Genomic DNA, 20215 nt, shown 5'->3' on the forward strand with positions numbered 1-20215 from the left:
TAGGCAGAGAGGCAGGCAGAGAGCCTGATATGGGGCTCGATCCGATCATGACCTGAGCTGAAAGCAGAGGCTTTAACCCACTGAGCCACCCACGCACCCCGGCAGTTAAATTTTTAATACAACTTTTTTTCCTTATATCCTAATAAACTAAAAAGGGAAAGCTCTTACTTTTGATTTTTTTTTAAAGTTTTTATTTATTTGTCAGGAAGAGAGAGTGAACACAAGAGGGGGAGTGGCAGGCAGACGGATAAGCAGGCTCCTTGCTGAGCAAGGAGCCAATGCAGGACTAATTCCGATACCCTAGGATCATGACTTGGGCAGAAGGCAGACACTTAACAGACTGAACCACTCAGGCATCCCGAAAGCTCTTATTTTTTTATTTACATTGATCTCTAATTAGGTTTGTTAACTAAGCTATTACTTCACAGTTTTTTCTGCTGCAGTGAAATGCTTAAGAGCAATACAAATTCTCTACCTTTATCACCAACAGGTAGAATGTAAGTAATAAGGTTAACATTTTTTAATAACTTCATTTGTTTGGTGCTTAACATGCACCGGGCAAGGTAGTTGGTGCATTACGCACCTTGTATCACTTGACCTTAGAGCAACCTGATAACAGTTGCTATTATCCCCTTGTAGGTGAGAAGACCGAGGTGGTATTATTTATTCAAGGTAACACTAAGTGGCAGATTTTGGCAAACTTGTCTTCTGACTCCTCTAAGCATGTGTCTTGACATTTATGGATGTAAGGAATTTCATATTGAGCTTTGTAAAGAGGAGTGTGTTCTCGAGTTTTCTGTCACCATGTGTTCAAGCTGTTCCATCAGCCCATCTGGATGACTTGTAGATTCTGGAGAAAGCGGGTTAAATCACATGCGCCCCCAGTAGCCCGACTTGACAAATCAGTTTTCACTGTAGACTGTCTGGTGTTAAAATATGTAAACGTTACTGCTGGCCATTCTATGTGCAGAGAAGTAGTGGGTGCTAACACGGTTTCTTCCTTCCATTTGTTACCAAAACTCCAAATATTTCTTCACTCCCGATTGCTAAACTATTTAGTGTCGTTGGATGCAGCATGTGTTGTAGAGCCTCGCCCTGGGTGGCGGAAGCGTAGTTAGGTGACTGGTCTTTGGGCCCAAGAAGTTACAGTTTGGATGGGATCAACGTGGGTAAACAATAAGGGGGAAAGGACTTCTAAAACAGGGATTGCCCCCCCTTTTTTGGTGTTTCATAGAAACGTTTGTTGCAAACGGCCAAATATTTTGCTGACATCAAAAAATGTCAAACTTCTGAGGGACATTTTAGGTCTATAGGTTCATTGCATTGGTATTGTGAAGAGATTGTGCCTTCCGAAGATAGCGGTAGCGTTCAGCCACCAGTAATGAAATACAGAGACCTGCCGCCTTCCGACATTGGTTTGGTGGAAGAGCCCGGTGCTTTGAGGTACTCACAGACCTTTCCCAGAGTAAAAGTTACTTCCTGCAATTTGGAGGGGTGAGGTAACTTGATACGTTATAATGTCTCTTATTATTTTAATTTAATATGGGGATGATGGATTACCAAGGAGAATCCATCTCGTTAGGAAGGGTGATATCCTCGTATTTATTTCACTTCCCAGGTGAACAAGCCTTTCTCATTTCTGTTTGTTAACTAGGCCTTTTGATATTTTTGTAGACAATCTGCTTCATCTTGATTCTGCAGCATTCCAAACTGTGGTATCCTTGGGGTTCTCTTAACATTGCTATGGTGCAGAAGATTTAAAATCAGGTATGGCTGTGGGGCCAGAAGTCCCTCAGTGAAATTCTCAGCTTAAATGTGCCTTACACTCTCTGATTTATCCTTTGGGTTTCTTTTTTTGTGGTGGTCTTTTAGCTGATGTTCACAAGGAATAGAGTCACGTGATGTATGAAGGGAAACATATACACTTCTCTGAGGTTGACAATAAGCCCTTGTGCTCATATAGCCCCAAACTGTGCAAGCAGCGGCGACTGAACGGGTACGCTTTCTGTATCAGACACGTTCTGGAGGACAAGACTGCCCCCTTCAAGCAATGTGAATATGTGGCCAAGTATAACAGCCAACGTTGCACCAACCCCATCCCCAAATCAGAGGATCGTAGGTAAGACTAATCATGGGAATCCATCTTTGATTTCATCCATAGGCTTGGAATTGTCCTTTTTTGTCTCTCTCTCTCTTTTTTTTTTTTTTTGGTCTTTTTTTTTTTTTTTAATGGGGCGAATTGAAAACATTCTAGAAAATGGAGTAGAGAACTTGAAGAGTTATTTGAAAAGTTTGAATGTGTTTTTTTGTTTTTAAATTATTGATTTAATAGACCTTAAAAGAATTTTTCCCCTCAAAATTGTTGCTTTTGTTTGGTTTGCAGTCTTATAAAAAGTAGTTCCTGATTACGATAGAAATCTGCTTACACAACAGAAATTACAGGAACTACTTAGGTGTTACAATTGATGGTAATGATTTTGGAATTTTTTAATCTGTGCTTGAAAGGTAGCAAAGGGTGTGTACTTACTGAAAAAGAATTATTCAGAAAAATGATTACTTGAATTACTAAGATGATTTACGTTCTATCAGACTTTGAAACAGTATTTGACATTGCTCTGTAATCTTGCCTCTTTTGGTTAAAAAAGTTCCATATAAAGTATGTTTAACATAATTGAGAAATGGTATGTTCATAGTGAGAATAGGCTTTATCACTAGGATTATGAATTTTTACTAGGCTGAATTAAAAAACATGGAGATGTTTTTAGAGAGTCTTATGATACTTTCATATTCTCAAGAAAATTCATGTATAATCTCTTTTTCATTTCTTTTTCTTCAGTTCTTCAGAAACCATGTGGGTCATTGTAGGATATTACAGACAGATGCACAATTACTTTCCCAAAAGTTTCCAATACTGTTATCTTTAGGTAGAAAATGGGAACTTTTTACTTTTACCTCTCAAATATGTATGTACAACCTTGGTCCTTGTTCCTATGCGTAAGCAGATGTCACCTGCATAAATTGATTGAAAAGAGGTCATGTTTTGTATATGTCATGGTGAGCAGTTTTTACACTTTTACAGTGAAATAAATAAATAATTTGTGTTCATAGCGCTCCCACCAAAATGAGTATAGATAGCATCATGTGGTGATTTGGGAATACTCCCTTGGAATTTCTAATGAGCACTTAAAGCTTCACATTACAGTACCTGAAAGTTAGAAGCAGCTGCTCAGTGAGGCAAGGAATAAAATTTTAATCTCCGTTGAGAAAGGGACCACTGTACCTGGCTAAACATACCTGTCTAGCTGCTTCTAGCTGACTTAACCTGTCCATTTCTTAGTCCTGGCCTTTTTTTTTTTTTTTTTTTTTAAGATTTTATTTATTTGACAGACAGAGATCACAGGTAGGCAGGCAGGCAGAGAGAGAGGGGGAAGCAGGCTCCCCACCGAGCAGAGAGCCTGATGTGGGGCTCAATCCTAGGACCCTGAGATCATGACCTGGGCTGAAGGCAGAGGCTTAACCTACTGAGCCACCCAGGCACCCCAGCCCTGGCCTTTTTTAACTTGAAGAATTGATGAACTTGGATTCATTTTTTACTCCAGGCTCCACTGTAAACACATCTATAATTTTGTCCCCCTTTTTTTTTTTTTTTGTAAAGTTACTTATTTAAGTAATCTCTACACCCAATGCAGGGCTCAAATTCATGACCCTGAGATCAACAGTCCCAGTCTCCTCCTGCTGAGCCAGCCAGACATTAAATTTTTAAGACAAAAATTTAATTTTGTCTTAAATTTAGTTTACCACATTTGCAATTGTCCACCTTGGGTTTTTTTTTTTTTTTTTTTTTTTTTTTTTTTTCTCGTTTTAGCAGAAGCAAGTACTATCTTACTAGCTAGCAGGGAGAAGTAAAATAAGAGTTGCTCTGAATTTCTCCACAATATTAATTCTCTGAATCATAGGTCTTCACCTTGCTATTCAAAGTAATTTCCTCTTTTTAGAACAAGAAAAGAAGGGGAAGGACTTTTGTGTGGCTATGTTGAGAGAAACTACCCTGAAGTACTAAGTTACATAAATTAAAAAAAAAAAATTGGTTCAAACCAATGCAAATGGTATAAATATTTTTATTATTTGTAGGGTTGTTAGGAAATAGATTAAAGTAGACATCAGTAGGAGGTAATGTTCTTATGTTGCCTCAAGAAATCCAGGTTGAATTGCTATAAGGTCTAGCATGTGTGTAAATATTGATAGTTAATAACTACACTGTATGACATAACATAGAAAAGGGTGATATTCTTTTGAAAATAAGCCTTCATTATTGTTAATGCAGTTACTCTTAGGATACTTAGGAATTTGAGATGGTTTTATGTATTATTTTAGAAAACAAATTCCCAAGGACTTTTAGTTGATAAAATTGTCTAATTTTGGTGGTCAGCTAAAGGAAGCTTCTTAGTATCTGATGTCTAACTTCTGGTATGTATTAAAAATGCTAACTTATGGGATTCTGCCTCTTTGGAGTAGAATCGTGTTATGTTTAGTAGGAGTACTGGTATAATTAAAAAAGTAAAGTTCATTTTCTAATGTACTTGTACGGTAGGAAGCTAAGGCTTATTACTGTGGCCTTAGTTTCTCAGAGAGATAAGTGGTTATATTAAATTGGTTATTTTACACAATACTTTGAATATGTTTGCTATAATTTTATATACTTTTAATAGTGTATATTTGTCAAGAAGTTTTTTGTTTCTTGTATGTTTACTATTTTCCTAGACAGTTAAATTAAGATATTATTCACATCTGATACAATTCACTCATTTGAAGTGTCCAGTCAGTATTTTTTAGTATATTTACAAGGTTGTACAACTATCATCACAGTCTGATTTATAACACTTTCATCCCTTCGGAAGAACCCATTAGCAGTCACTCCCCTGTGTAGTTATTCAGTCATATTTGCGTATCTTTTTTTTTTAAAGGGCATTTCTTTCTTTCTTTCTTTCTTTTTTTTTTTAGATTCTATTTATTTATTTGAGAAAGAGAGAGAGAGAGCGCATGAGCAGGGCAGAGGAAGAAGCAGACTCCCCGCTGAGTAGGGAGCCAGACATGGGGTGTGATCTCAGGACGCTGGGATCGTAACCTGAGTTGAAGACACTTAACCGGCTGAGCCACCCACTACACCCTGCGTACTTCTTTTAAACGCTGATCATAATGAAGGAAGCTCTTGTAATTCTAGCTGTGAAAGCTCTTCCCTTCTAGAGGAGGAAGTTTTCTACTAGCTCAGGCTCGGTGGTGGTAGTGCTGAGAGCGCAGCTGGAGCGGGAGTCCAGGGTGAGGTGGAAGGAGGGCTGGACCTGCAGGTCTCTGCCGGTGGCCGGCGGTGGCATGGAGGAAGCGCCGTTTCCCGTGGGGACTGCCCACGTGTAATGAGCAGAAAAATTCCATTTCCAAGTTTAATCCCATCTCATTTCTCCTCTACTAATCCTTTTGTTAATTTAAAAATGACTTGAAAAAACAACAAAAATCATGCAGTTACCCCTTGAAACCTTTTTTCCTTGTTGGCTATAGCTTTATAAATCTATTCTGTTTTAAGATCTATGTGAGACCTAACCCCAACCTGTTATGTGTGTGTGTGTGCAGGCATGTGCACACACACGTGGTACAGATTTTCCTGACTGCCCTGAAAGCTTTTTCTTAATAGTCCTATTAAAATTGAGGCGTGTTTCTGAGAGATTGATTTCTAAGACAAACCAACAAAACCATGTGTCTCTTGATTCCTTGGTGAATATGTATTTTGAACAAATATTTAAAAATTTGTCTGATACAGCCCAGTGAGTTTGAGGATTGACATTAATTACTTCATTGCCATTTTCCCACAAACCCTGTTCTGTAGAGATATCACAGGTGCACTACAATAAAAATAGATGGCATTTTCAAATAAGTTTGGGAAACACTGCCAGACAGGTATATTGCCACCTTGAAGCATAATGCACATTATCATACAAAATGCTTTGAGAAGTTGTTCAGCAGAAGCAAACAACAAAATTACTAATTCTGTTGAAGCCAGCATTTTCCGAATTTATTTAAGAGTGGACTAGTCTTTTTTACGGCATACTTGCTGACCACCTGAACTGTGTAAAGAGTACCAGTCTGGGAAACACTACTTTTCTACCGGTTAAAAACCTCCTTAGGTTTTCAGTGTGGTTTATGGGAACAACATGCATTCTGCCTTCTTATTAAGTAGAAGATTCTGTCCTTTTTAGTATTTTGAAAATACCATTGACATTACAAAAGTAACCTCATTGCTGAAGACTAGGGAGAGTCTTCTGGGCTTTGATTCTTCCTTTGAGTCTTAGCTCTGTCAGTTTCCAGATGGGAGTTTGGGGCAAGTTATTTAATTTTTATCAAGTTTAGCTTCCTCATCTGTATAAAGGGCATTATTTTACTACCTGCTGCAGGTAGAAAACATGTACTTCTCTGCCTCTGAGGAACTCATTTCATCTATAATGCCTCTAACTAGTTTTATTATTTTACCATCTCCTTCCCTTCTTTATTCTTTTCTCTCTCTCTCTCTCTCAGTCTGTCTGTGTGTGTAGAATATAGTGTAAACACTTAATATTTTTAGGGGTTATGTCATAAGATCGTTGGGAATCTGCAAATACTTGAATGACATTGGAATATATATGTGTGTGTATATATATATATAGTATATGTATATATAAATATATATATATGTACATATTTTTCCCCCTCCCCATAACAAGAGTTTTTAGAGATCCTTTAGACTTGATGAGTTATTTTGTGCTGCGCATACAAAGTCACAAAGCAGAGTGAGAAGCCACAGCTGGATGGTTATCTAGGGCCGCTCAGTATTTGCACGACTGGCTTCTGTCTGGCGGCCTCTGCACACACACAACTCCCCTATTTGCTTCAGGAAAATTGCAGACATGGAGGCGTGCTTGAGAGTAGTGCAGGTGGTTGGTATTAAATCCGTGAGTGCCAAAAGTTCCTCTAGTCATGCATGTTTAATATATTAGGTAGGATTTACATTTTGTACTGCGTAGTTTTACATTCGACTTCTCTTAGTGGACATTATGAACATTTCCCCGTGTGTGTGTCTTTTTAAAGGTACTGCAACAGCCACTTGCAGGTACTTGGCTTTATCCCGAAAAAAGAGAGGAAGAAAAAGAATGATCCTATAGATGAGGTGAAGGTCAGGCACCAGATGGATACCATGGCCTTTAGCCTGACGGTGCCCCCGTTGGCCTTGAAGATGCCCAATGGACTGGATGGCATGTCCCTCTCTCCACCCGGGGCTAGGGTCCCTCTCCACTACCTGGAAACCGAGTTGGAAGACCCATTCGCTTTCAACGAGGAAGATGACGACCTAAAGAAAGGGGCAACTGTGAGAAAGAAGTTGCAGAGCAAGTTGGCCCAGAATCGGCAGCGCCAGAGAGAGACCGAGATTTTGAAAGTCCGACAAGAGCACTTTAGTCCCCCTCCTGCACCTTCACAGCAGCAGCCCCCGCAGCAGCACTCCCACCTGTCACCTTTATCCACTTCTTTGAAACCTCCAGCGCCACCGCCACCGCAGGGTTTAGTCTGCAAGTCACCTCCACCTCCGAACACCAGCCTACCAATGCAGGGAGTGGCCCCCACCACGCACACTATAGCACAAGCAAGGCAGTTGTCCCACAAGAGGCCGCTGCCCCTCCTGCCATCCAGTAGGGCTCCTGCCGCGGACCCGCCCAGGACTGACCGGGTCCTCATGAAAGCCACAGCCTTCTCGCCACACTTCTCCTGTATAAGTCGCCTGCAGAGACTCGTGAAACTGTGCACCCAGAAACATCAGTTGGACACTGATCTGTTTCCCCATTTAGGTGAGTTCTCTCGTTTCCCAGCTTGCACGCACGGAAGGTGCCTCCCCTTCCACGGGAGGCCCTGTGTTGAGAACTGCTGTGTATGTCACGGGGCTGGAGGGACCCTGAGACCCCGTGGTCCTGGGAAGGACTGTGTTTGGGGAGGCCATCATAAAGGCAATACGCTGGTCGGGGAGAGGATGATCCTTGGTGGACAGGATATGGAAGTAGGAGTTGGGAAATTTGGAACCGCAGTCACAGTTTCTAAGTTAGTGGTAGCACCAGCAGTATTAAAAGGCAATTGTGTGGTTCTCTGCCCCTGTGAGCTCAGCACCTGTGTCTGATGAACTTTTCGACATGTCTTATCTTAGGACTTTGGAATAATGATAGCATTGTTAATACCTGCTGACAGTTTAAAAAGAAAAAAAAAACTTGTAAAAAAAAATTTCCCAAAGCAATACCTATTCATGATTTAAAAGTGAAAAAATACAGGTAAAACTTTAATGTAGTGAAATGTCTTTCCTTCATTGCTTCTGAATTTTCTTACTCAAGAAAATCTGATCCCAGGTTTATCCAGGTATTTTATGTTTTCTTATTGATAGTTTGATTGTTCTGTGTTTGATTATTTCAACCTTTAATTATGGTGTAAGCTACGATTCTAACTTTAGGAAAAATCATTTGCATGACATGATAGTAATAGAAAAATAGGAAAAGGATGGGCATAGAGGAAGAAGAAATATAAATGGTCAGTAAACCAGTGAAAACCTCAATCCCCATAGCAGGTGTGGAAATGCAAATTAGACTAACAATTACTATCAGAATGGCAAAAATTATATCCAGTGTTGAGGAAGCGTCTACATTCCTGGTGAGTAATGTGACATTATTTACTAATTAAGAGTGTATATAGCCAACAGACTCACTTTTGGGACTCTATTCCTATGGGTGAAGAAAATAACCAGAATGTAAGGATATGTTTATTGTAGCATTGCTGGTAGTATTAAAAATCCTCAAACAATATAAGTAGATGTGCGCATGTTATATTACCAAGGAGAAAAAAATCCATAGGTATTGTATTACCCCATTTTTATAAAAATAAAAGTGAAAAGGGATTCCTGGGTGGCTCAGTGGGTTAAGCCTCTGCCTTCTGCTCAGGTCATGGTCTCAGGGTCCTGGGATCAAGCCCTGCATCGGGCTCTCCTGCTCCCCCATCCCCACCCCCCGCTTCTCTGCCTGCCTCTCTGCCTCCTTGTGATCTCTCTCTCTGTCAAATAAATAAATAAAATCTTAAAAAAAATAAAATAAAAAAACAAGGGACATCAGTGTTACATATCAATCAGTCATATGGACAGATAGATGTTTGCCTGTTGGGTGTAAGCACAGGTCTCTAAAGCGTGAGTGGTTATACACAACCAGGCTGTTAACACTGACTATCAAGGGGAAGAGAGAATTAGACTGGATGTGCTTTTATGGAGATGGGGATGGCAGCTCTTCTGATATTAGAGTTTTATATTGTTTCACCTGTTATTAAACCATGTGTGACTTTTGTTAATTAAAACCACTAATAAAACTTAGAGAAAAGGTATAGAGGAAAAGAAGTAAAACACCCAAATCTTATTAATACCTGTTTGTTAATGCCTTAGTATATTTCATATCTGTAAAATTAGGTTCCTGCTATACATACATTTTATAACCTGTTTTAAAATTTTTCATGATGTATTGTGAAGGTAGTAATTTTTCATACACAGTGTAATTTGTCACAGCTGAATTCTTTCTCTAATTTAGGTTGTTTCCAGTTTATATTATTATAAAGTGTTGTAGTTGTATAGCCTTATAGTAAAATAATTACTGTCACATCTTTAATTTTTCCTTCAAACAGATTCTTAGAAGCAGAATTGCTATTCCAAGCTTTTGCATTTTTTTAAAAGCTTTTTGATACATGTTGTCAAATTTTCCCTCAGAATTGTTTTGTCACAATACCCTTCTTTCAGCAGGGTATGAGAATGACAGTTTCTCTACATCTTTACACAGTACTGGATATTGGTTATTATTGTGCCTTTGCAAATATGATAGAAAATTAGCTTTAATTTGCATACCTTAGATCAGTGCTTCTCAAATTTTTGGCCTTAGAATCCCTTTACACCTAAACATGATTGAGGACACCATAGAGCCTTTGTGTATGTGAGTTACATTTGTTGATATTTACTGAACTAGAAGTTATAACTGAGAAAATTTTTAAATGTTAATGCATTTTTAAACATGGTAACATGTTCTTTTTATGAAATAGCTATGTTTTCTGAAAAGAAATATAATGAGAAGAGCATCATTATTTTACATTGTTTTGTAAATCTTTTTTTTTTTTTTTTAATTTTATTTATTTATTTGACAGAGACCCAGCTAGAGAGGGAAGACAAGCAGGGGGAGAGGGAGAAGCAGGCTTCCTACTGAGCAGGGAGCTGATAGGGGGCTTGATCCCATGACCCTGGGATCATGACGTGAGCCGAAGGCAGACGCTCAACAGCCGAACCACCCAGGCGCCCCTTGTTTTGTAAATCTTTTTTTTTTTTTTTTAAAGATTTTATTTATTTATTTGACAGAGAGATCACAAGAAGGTAGAGAGGCAGGCAGAGAGAGAGGAGGAAGCAGGCTTCCCGCTGAGCAGAGAGCCCGATTCGGGGCTCGATCCCAGGACCCTGGGATCATGACCTGAGCTGAAGGCAGAGGATTAACCCACTGAGCCACCCAGGCGCCCCTTGTTTTGTAAATCTTAAAAAAATGTGTGATTTGTTGGAAGACAGCTAGATTCTCCTGTCTGCTTCAGCATTCAATCTGTCGTGATATGTGGTTTTGATTAATACGTGAAAATATGGCTTACACGTTGTAGTTGGAAAAGGGAAGAATATTTTACTAGATTTTTAAAAATAATTGTGGATATTCTTATTTGATCCTACGCCAAAATATGACAAATGGTAGTTTCTTAAAGATCAGTTGTGAAATCTGAAACCATGTCAAGGAATTTTGCAACCCATTACATTAAAATCCATTGATCTGCTTTGCACTTTGAATGGATCTTTTTACCCACGCGTGATTTTGTAACACCATACACTGGTAATTTGGAAAATATTGGTTTACCTAGTTAAGCACATGTTCCAAATGTGGACATACTTAATTATACAAAATTTTAAAAACCACATTCGTGGGACCCCTGGGTGGCTTCATCAGTTAAACATCCAACTGTTGATCTCAGCTTAGGTCTTGATCTCAGGGTTGTGAGTTCAAGCCCCGGGTGGGCTCCATGCTAGATGTGAAACCTCCTCAAAAACAGAATAGAATCACGTTCGTTAATACTGTCAGCGGTTTCATCGGAAAACTCTGTGAGAAAGTTGTCATAGACTCAGTGATGACTTCCAAGTTTTCAAAAAACAAAAATCAAGCGAAAATGAAAATCAAGTTCAAGTGAAAATCTGAATTTTGGCAGCAAATCCTGTCCATTGTTTTCCTTGAAGTGACAGTTTCGCTGTGTTCATTTTAGAAAAATCCAAGTCTTAATAACCAACGCTTGTCAGTCGCTCTTTCAAATAAAAATGATGTTGAATGGGAAAAACAGCTAGTTGAGGTCACAGTTACACCAGTGCCGGTGCTTTCCTTCAAGACAACCACCATACGCCTTCGGGGTGCAGCACGGGGGCCTTCTGACTTCACACGGGGTTACAAAGACTAGTGTGAGGATGTGTTGTCAAGAACTAAGATTTAATAAAATAAACAGTCTTTAATATACCAAGATTTTCAAGGATATTCTTTTTTTTTTTTTAAGTTTTATTTATTTGTCAGAGAGAGGGAGAGAAAGCACAAGCAGAGCAAGCGGCAGGCAGAGGGAGAAGCAGGCTCCTCACCAAAGTGCGGGGCTCCATTCCAGGACCCGAGCTGAAGGCAGATGCTTAAGTGACTGAGCCACCCAGGCGCCCTAAGGATAATATTAAAACTTACTTATTATTTATTCATGTAACTGCACATCATGGTGTGAAACAGAGTGACTGCTTGTGTAGTTTGGTGCCACCGCCCTGATTCATATTGAGGTACCAGCAGGTTTACCTGCTGTGTTGTTTGTTTCTTTATTTTTTAAGATTTTATTTATTTATTTTGACAGAGATCACAAGTAGGCAGAGAGGCAAGCAGGAGGGGTGGGGGGAAGCAGGCTCCCCGCTGAGCAGAGAACCTGATTCGGGGCTCGATCCAAGGACCCTGAGATCACGACCTGAGCCGAAGGCAGAGGCTTAACCCACTGAGCCACCCGACGCCCCTCTTTTTTTTTTAACCATCAGTGTAAATGTCAACACAGTGAAAAAAGCAAATAATGTCCTCTTACTTTGAGGATAGCGTTGACCTAAGGAACTCCCTAAGAGGGTTTTCGGGACCCCTGGGGATTTATGGACCATTCTTTAAGTGAAAATTGCTGTTTTGAATTAGTAATGTATCTTTGAATATGTGTTGATAATGCTTTTTGGACATTTGTATTTTTTGTTTATTTTGAGTTTTTTTCACTCATTTCTATTGAAGGGCTTCTTTTTTTTTTTAATTGATTTGGTAAGATCTTTTTAAACATACTTCATGTTTGTTGCAAAGCCTCTCCTCCTATTTGTTATTTGCTTTTATTTATTTATATTTATTTATTTATTTGTCAGAGAGAGAGAGCGCAAGCACAGGCAGACAGAGTGGCAGGCAGAGACAGAGAGAAGCAGGCTCCCCACGGAGCAAGGAGCCTGATACGGGACTCGATCCCAGGACGCTGGGATCATGACCCGAGCCAAAGGCAGCCGCTTAACCAACTGAGCCACCCAGGTGTCCCTGTTATTTTCTTTTAAATATCTATGATAATGATTCTGGAATTTAGGATTTAAAAGTGTTTATGCGTTCTGTTTTTTTAGAATTTTTTCCTTTTGAATCAGACTTTTGTTTTGCTTTATTTTGTTTCTTACTTGTTCGGGCTCCAATGAAATACATTTACCCTTTTTTTTTTTTTTTTAAGAATTTATTTATTTATTTGACAGAGAGAGAGATCACAAGCAGGCGGAGACGCAGGCAGAGAGGAAGGAGGAAGCAGGCTCCCTGCTGAGCAGAGAGCCTTATGTGGGGCTTGATCCCAGGACCCTGAGATCATGACCTGAGCCGAAGGCAGAGGCTTAACCCACTGAGCCACCCAGGCGCCCCAATTTACCCATATTTTCTTTTAGTCCTTTTATTGTTTGATTATTTACATTATAGTCCTGTATTTAGAATTCATTGGGTACTAGTTTTGGGGCAAAATCTAACTTTATTTCTTCCCAGATGTTTGCCTCTTAGTCTACAATGTACCCATGTCATCTATTAAGTATTTATACTTTTGTGTATTTATGGACGCTGGTAATTTTTTTAGCTTTTGAAACAAACTGTTTTGTTGGTTTGGTTTTTGTCATTTTGAACAGAATGAAAACTTATAGAAAACGTGTTGTCTTTTTTTTTTTTTTAATAATTTTTATTTATTCATTTGAGACAGAGAGTGAGAAAGAGCAAGTGAGAGCATGTGCAGGGAGGAGAGTCATAGGGAGAGGGAGCAGCAGGGTGTCCTACACAGGGCTCCAACCCAGGACCTTGGGATCATGACCTAAGTTGAAGGCAGCCCCCCTTTTATTTTTAATTTTTTTAAATCAAGCATATTACATATGTTTCAAAACAAAGGTTACTCTGGAGAAGCCAGAAATTGTAATGCACTGTTATGACCAAGTGTAGTCTGCCTTCATGTCAGCAAAGAACACTTGAAGAAAAATGCAGTCTTGTAACCAGGTTTTACAGTCTTGTCTGCACTGGTTATCTCAGTTAGTTATATTAAAACTAGTGATAATGAAGCCAAGATCAAAGGTTTGCTTTATTGGACAGTTAATTTCACAAAAGAAACACTTCCATCTTAGTTTTTACAACTTAGATCTTGACTTTTTCAGAGAAGATAGAGGTGACTTAGTAGAAATTATTATTAATTACACAAAAATGATAAAAAATAATTCATATCCTAATTTTAAAAGATACCTTAGGTGTCACTTTGTGTTTGAAAGACTTTGCCTTTCAATATCCTGTCCTGAAGCTAATGCTATTCTGATTACTTGTTTACTTTTTTTTTTTTAACCACTAATTATTTAAGAGAAAGTAACTTTTTTTTTGAGAAACTTACTTTTTAAGGTGACCTAACATTTGGATAGCCATCTTAGAACTAGATTTGAGGTTTCTTTATGCCAGTGGCAATGTGTTACTTAATTTTAAGCATTTATAATTTGCATTTCGATTACCCTTTTCTTAATTTCCCTATTTGGCACATGTAGACTCCTTTAAATTATAGAAGCAGTGAGGTCCCTTCTAACATAACTGTCTAATGAAGATGGTTTTTTGATTTTTGAGGGTCTCAAGAAGGAAGACTGATTACTAGTTCTCAAGGTATCTCATTCAAGTGTAGTAGCAGTATTAGTATATTAAAGTTAGCATGTTAGACTGTGCAACATCGGTACTTATTGAGGCCTTTTCAAGATACAAAACTTCCAAGAAGGTAAAACCTTTATGTTGGAAGCTAATAATTATCCAATCGTTAGAATTAGTAGCATCTAACAAAATAAGTAAGCATTGTTCATCCTATATTTCTCTGTTTTCCCCTCTAAACTTGTTTTTCAAAATGCTGCAAAATGTGACAGCTCTTGTTTAAAAGAATTCAAAGAAAGCCCAGGCCACAGTAGAAATAGAATATTGACCTCTTACCCTTCCCTCTTCCTGCAGAGGGCAAGAGCCGGGGCATGGCCCTGCCTGGTGGATGGAGTCCTTTTCCTCTGGAGGTGTCGGGAAAGGGGATGGATAAAGTGTCTGCCTTTGGCAGTTTATCCTAGGGCCCTCCTTTGTGGAAATGTAGCGTGAATCCACCAGTATAATTTGACTTCTTTTTTATCTGAGCATACATTACCCTTGTTCTATAGTTTTTCTGACTTTACATGTAATGTTTAATGTATAATATTTTGGTGGGAGGAGAGACTTGAACTCTCTGCTTATGTTTCTACTCCATCTGTGAAGTGTCTGACAAAGAAATTCATCCTTGCAATACAGCTTTTTTTGTCACAGTGTCATTTTTTTAAACCTGAGTCTATGTCACACATCATTATTAATATCTTTGTCAGAATAGGGAGGCATTTATTCATGCAGTGGTAGTATGTGCTGTAGGTTTTGGGTTATACATTTTGGGTAGCCTTTTTCCTAAATTTTAAATAAAAATGCATTTTTTTCTAACTTGCAATATCTTCTCATATGTCCCAGGGTTGGACTGGTCAGAAGAGAGCGGAGAGGAACCAGAGGACTCAGAGCAGGCCTCGCCATACCAGGTGGCATGGTCCATCCGAGAAACCCTCAGATATGAGAGGCATACGTAAGTTTCCCTTTTTGTTTTTGTTCTCCAGTTATGCCTGTAGTAGCCTGATGTTTTACTCTATATGCTAATTCTTTTATCTCATTGGATCTAGTTTTATTGTAATGGAGGTAAAACAGATTCCACTTGGGAAGAAATGTACTATATTGTTTGAGGAAAGCTACTTTTCAGTTTTCTTGGTAAATTTGTTTCTGTACTTTTCCCATTTATCACTGAAGGAACCGATTGGAATAGAATTTAGAATGGAAAGGGACCTTTGAGATACCTAGTCCCATCCTTTCATTTTATAGAAGAGGAGCCCAAGGGCCGGGCAGTCTCAGGAACTGGCTTGTGGCCCCAGGGCTACTTGAGTCCCGTGGCCTGACTTCCCTTGATCCTCTTTAGCATGATCCCTACAGTGGCTAGAACAGTTTACTTCAGCTCTGTCTTCTACAAGATTGAGCCGTTCTTTAATTATTTCTTTTTCTTTTTTTTTTTTTTTAAGATTTTATTTATTTATTTGACAGACAGAGATCACGAGTAGGCAGAGAGAGAGGAGGAAGCAGGCTCCCTGCCAAGCAGAGAGCCCGATGTGGGGCTCGATCCCAGGACCCTGAGATCATGGCCTGAGCCGAAGGCAGAGGCTTAACCCACTGAGCCACCCAGGCGCCCTCTTTAATCATTTCTTAAGCGCTGAGTATTTCTAATGTGCCAAATGGTTTTCAAGATCATGTCATTAGAGGTGCTTGGTATCTGCCTTATCCGAAAGCTGTGGATCAATGAATACACAACCCCTTCCGTGACGGTGAGAAAGCCCTTTCTGTTTCAGGGAACTGTCCTAGGGATTCACTTAGTACAGTGGGGCCATTCCAAGATAGATCCCTGTCTGTGTAGCCAAAAGATGGCCCTCAGACTCAGCTCATTTTTTTGTTTTTGTTTTTGTTTTTTTGTTTGTTTTGTTGTTGTTGTTTTATTGTGGTTTGAATAGATGTTAGGCAAGATAGAGGGGAGACCGACTATCTGCCCCAGGCCGACTTCTAGACTTTCACAGTATTGTTGTATGGACATAAATTCTCTAGAGCCCGGTGTTTTGGTTTCTAGGCTTAAAATATGATTTGTTATTACACCCAGAGCTGATGAGGCTCAGAGAACTGATTCTCTAGAGACTAATGTAAACACCAAAATGCCAATTTATAGTCAGAAATAATCATTAAATAGTACAAATGTTCACTAAGCAAAACTACATGGGGAGCTCATTAGGGCCTGGAAGAAGAGTTAGTTGGATTTACTAATGGTCAGGTGGCCCGGCCTCCCCTGTTTCCTAGATAGGATTGGAGAATGCTGCCATTTTCTTCCCTCTCCAAGGTTCCACTTTATGTATCAGTCAAGACTGTGCCCTTACAATTAGCATAATTCTTTTTTTCAGATAAAGGACAGTTGAACTTAATATTATCAGTCATGCTTCCTCAGGTGGTTGTTATGTCAGCTCAGCTTAGATTTGGGATATTTTGAGTTAATTCTACAAATGGCTGTAGCTGAGGAAACATAGCTTAGCTTAGCACAGTACCTGGCAACTAGGAAATGAATGTAAATGGTAGCGAAGATTCCCGTTGGAATTCTCAGATGACCTAAACATCGGTATGGGCTGGGTTTGCTCTTATTAGGAGCGACGTAGTTTCTGTTTCTGTCCTCTCTTCCTGCAGACTTTCAGAAGATTTCAACCATTTCATTTTCCTTCCTCCCTGTAGCATTTTGCTTTCTTGGTTGCTTCTGCCGGCTGACTTGCTCTTTGCCTTACCACGATGCACTTTTCCTAGTTCTTCTTTTCCTTCAGGGTATTTGTCTCTTTTTACACGGCTATCCTAACTTCTTGTCCCGCTGTCACTTTAGTCTTTCCCCTTCATTTATTCATTGATTTATTCACTCGTCCAGTGTATTCTCGTTGAACTCTCACGTGCTAGGCACGGGGCACGCCATATTGTTTCCCTTGGGTGAAACGTGGATTGACTTGGTTCCCGATCTTTTCCTTATCTGCGCCTCCATGTCTGTGTCCGCCACTGTGCCCCTGTCATGGGAACCTTTTGTCTTGTATCAAAACCACCCGTGGAACACGTTTCAGTTTCTTGTTGAAGCTACCTGTCTTTTATTTTACCTTGTGCTGAAGTGTAGCCGAAAATGGACAGCTGTAGAAAATGGGCCCCACCTAGCCTGTCCATTATATATCTTCAAGAAGTTTTTGCCGTTTAAAATTTCTCAGAAGGTTTTACCATTTAAAATTCCTCCGTGAGGGGGGCCTGGGTGGCTCAGTTGGTTAGGCGTCTGCCTTTGGCTCAGGTCATGATGCCAGGGTTCTGGGATCGAGTCCCTTGTTGGGCTCCCTGCTCAGTGAGGGGGAGTCTGCTTCTCTCTCTTCCTGCTCTTGTCCTCTCACTTATTCTTTCTCTCTCCCTCTCAAATAAATACATAAAATCTTTTAAAACATAATAAAATAAAATTCCTCCAGGAGTTCATCCAGTTTTTGGAAGAAAAACTGATAGCAGTCCGATCACCGTTCTCTGCCGCCTGCCCACCTGCTTCCCCCCACACCTGCTTTTCATGAATTTTCTTGCTAAACCAGGATTATGCTTGAAGAAATTTTAGTGAGAAAGTTTGGCTTCCCCCCCCCCACCCCCAAGTACGCTTTATGCCCTGCAAAGGACTTGAATTCATGACCCAGAGTTCAAGAGTCACATGTTCTACTGACTGAGCCATCCAGGTACCCCTGGCCTTGTTTTGGGAAAGATTTCTTGCTTACTTAGTTTAGCTGTAGATGCATGTACCGAAGGAGATCTTGCAGGCTCTTATTTCTATCTCAAGAGCAGAAATAAGTTGGTATCTTAAGTATATTATGAATAGTAATTACTTCTAGTAGGTGCTTACCTTTTCATATTCCTAATTGTGTCTTTGATAGAGAATAGTTCTTAAATTATTTGAGATTTAATTTTATTTATTTATTTTTAAAGATTTTATTTACTTGAGAGGAGAGGGAGGGTGCACTAGCATGGGGTGGGGGCAGAAGCAGAGGAAGAAGCAGGCTCCCCACTGAGCAGGGTGCCCAACAAGGGACTCGATCCCAGGACCCTGGCTGGGATCATGACCTGAGCCAAAGGCAGACGCTTAACCAACTGAGTCACTCAGGAACCCAGATTTATTTATTATTAGAGAGAGGGCGCTCGCAAGTGGGGACAGGGACAGAGGGAGAGAATCTTGGAGCCGACTCCACGCTGAGCCTGATGCAGGGCTCCATCCCATGACCCATGAGATCATGACCTGAATCAAAACCAGGAGTCAGACACTTAACCAGTGGAGCCACCCAGACGACCCCAGTTCTTAATTTTAATGAGTACAACTTATTGGTCTTTTTCTTTATGGGTAATGTATTTGTGACCCATTTAAGAAATCATTGCTTACCCCACAGCTTCACAGTCATGAAGCTATTCTCTAATACTATCTTCTGGAAGCTTTATTGTTTTACTGACAATCTTTGTAGAAATTTATTTTTGCATAATTTGTATATAATGTGAGGTGTGGTGCTAAGGATAATTTTTTCCCGTGTGGATCTTCTCTTGAACCAGCGCTATTGAAAACACTGTTGGTCTTGCATTGGAACCCTTGTGAATGTGTATGTCTCTCTGTTCATTTTCTATTCTTTTTCATTGGTCTTTTTAAAGAACCAGCTTTTAGTTTCATTGATTCTCCTTCATCTTTATTTCATCGCTTTCTGTTCTTATCTCTATTATTTCCTTCTTTGTTTTGGTTGCATTTGTTTGTCTTTTTCAAGTTTTTGAGGGGATAGCATATATCTGGGATCTTCCTTGTTTCCTACCATAGACATTTGGTTCTGTACATTCCCCTCTACATGTGTTACAATCCCCGTGATGCATTGCTGTTGTATTTAAGCAGTTAATTGTGTTTTAAGGGGATTTAAAATAAAAATACTCTTTTGTATTTCACCCATATATTTACAATTTCTTGCGTTCGTTCTTCTTTGACTAGTTCCATATTTCCGTATGATGTCATTTTCTTTCTGTGTGAATGGTTCACTTTAACATTTCTTGTAGTGTCGCTCTTCTGGTAGTGAATTCTTTTAGCTTTTATGCCTGGAAAAGTCTTTATTTTGCCTTCATTTTAAAAAATTTTATTGAGATATAATTGACTGTGCCACTGTTGGGGGATGGTGCAGAGGGAGAGGGAGCCTGGCGTGGAGCCTGACATGGGACTTGATCTCACAACCCTGAGATTATGACCTGAGCTGAAATTAAGGGTTGGGCACTAAACGGACTGAGCCACCCAAGTGTCCCTATATGCCTTTTTAAATTTTTTAATTGAAGTATAATCAACCCATAATGTTGGATTAGTTTCAGGTGTCTAACACAGTGATTTGACAAGTCTACATGTTATACTCTGTTCACCACAAGTGTAACTCCTGTCTGTCACCATACAACGCTACTACCATCAACTGTATTCCCTAGGCTGTACCTTTTATTCTCGTGACTTACTGCGTCACTGGAAGTCTGCACCTCCCTCTCCCTTTTACCCCATTTTGCCCATCTCCGTACCTTTCTCCCTTCTGGCAACCACCAGTTTGTCCTCTGTTTATGGGTCTATTCCTGCTTTGTTTGGTTTGGTTTTTTATTTTATTTTATTTTACTTTATTTATTTTTTTTTAAAGATTTTATTTATTTGACAGACAGAGATCACAAGTAGGTAGAGAGGCAGGCAGAGAGAGAGAGAGGAGAAAGCAGGCTTCCCGCTGAGCAGAGAGCCCGATGTGGGGCTCGATCCCAGGACCCTGGGATCATGACCCGAGCCGAAGGCAGAGGCTCGCAACCCACCGAGCCACCCAGGCGCCCTGGTTTTTTAGATTCTACATATAAGTGAAATATGTTATTTGTCTTCTCTGACCAATTTCCCTTAGTATAAT

General features: G+C 39.7%; 1 protein-coding gene across 5 annotated transcripts in view; it reads left to right on the plus strand.

Annotated features, from left to right (window-relative positions):
* INO80D (INO80 complex subunit D) overlaps positions 1 to 20215 on the plus strand; it is a 60501-nt gene that overhangs the window by 17062 nt on the left and 23224 nt on the right. For 4 of the 5 annotated variants that reach the window (XM_032859981.1, XM_032859982.1, XM_032859984.1 and 1 more), the window contains exons 2-5: positions 1675 to 1767; positions 1873 to 2119; positions 7114 to 7865; positions 15165 to 15273. In XM_032859981.1, coding sequence (XP_032715872.1) covers positions 1902 to 2119; positions 7114 to 7865; positions 15165 to 15273 — 1079 coding nt within the window. In that variant the 5' untranslated portion in view covers positions 1675 to 1767; positions 1873 to 1901. The remainder of the gene's footprint in view (positions 1 to 1674; positions 1768 to 1872; positions 2120 to 7113; positions 7866 to 15164; positions 15274 to 20215) is intronic. The other variant, XM_032859985.1, reaches the window with a different exon arrangement.

This window comes from Lontra canadensis, unplaced genomic scaffold, assembly GCF_010015895.1.
Source record: "Lontra canadensis isolate GAN:19392208 unplaced genomic scaffold, GSC_riverotter_1.0 scaffold18, whole genome shotgun sequence".
NCBI lineage: Eukaryota > Metazoa > Chordata > Mammalia > Carnivora > Mustelidae > Lontra > Lontra canadensis.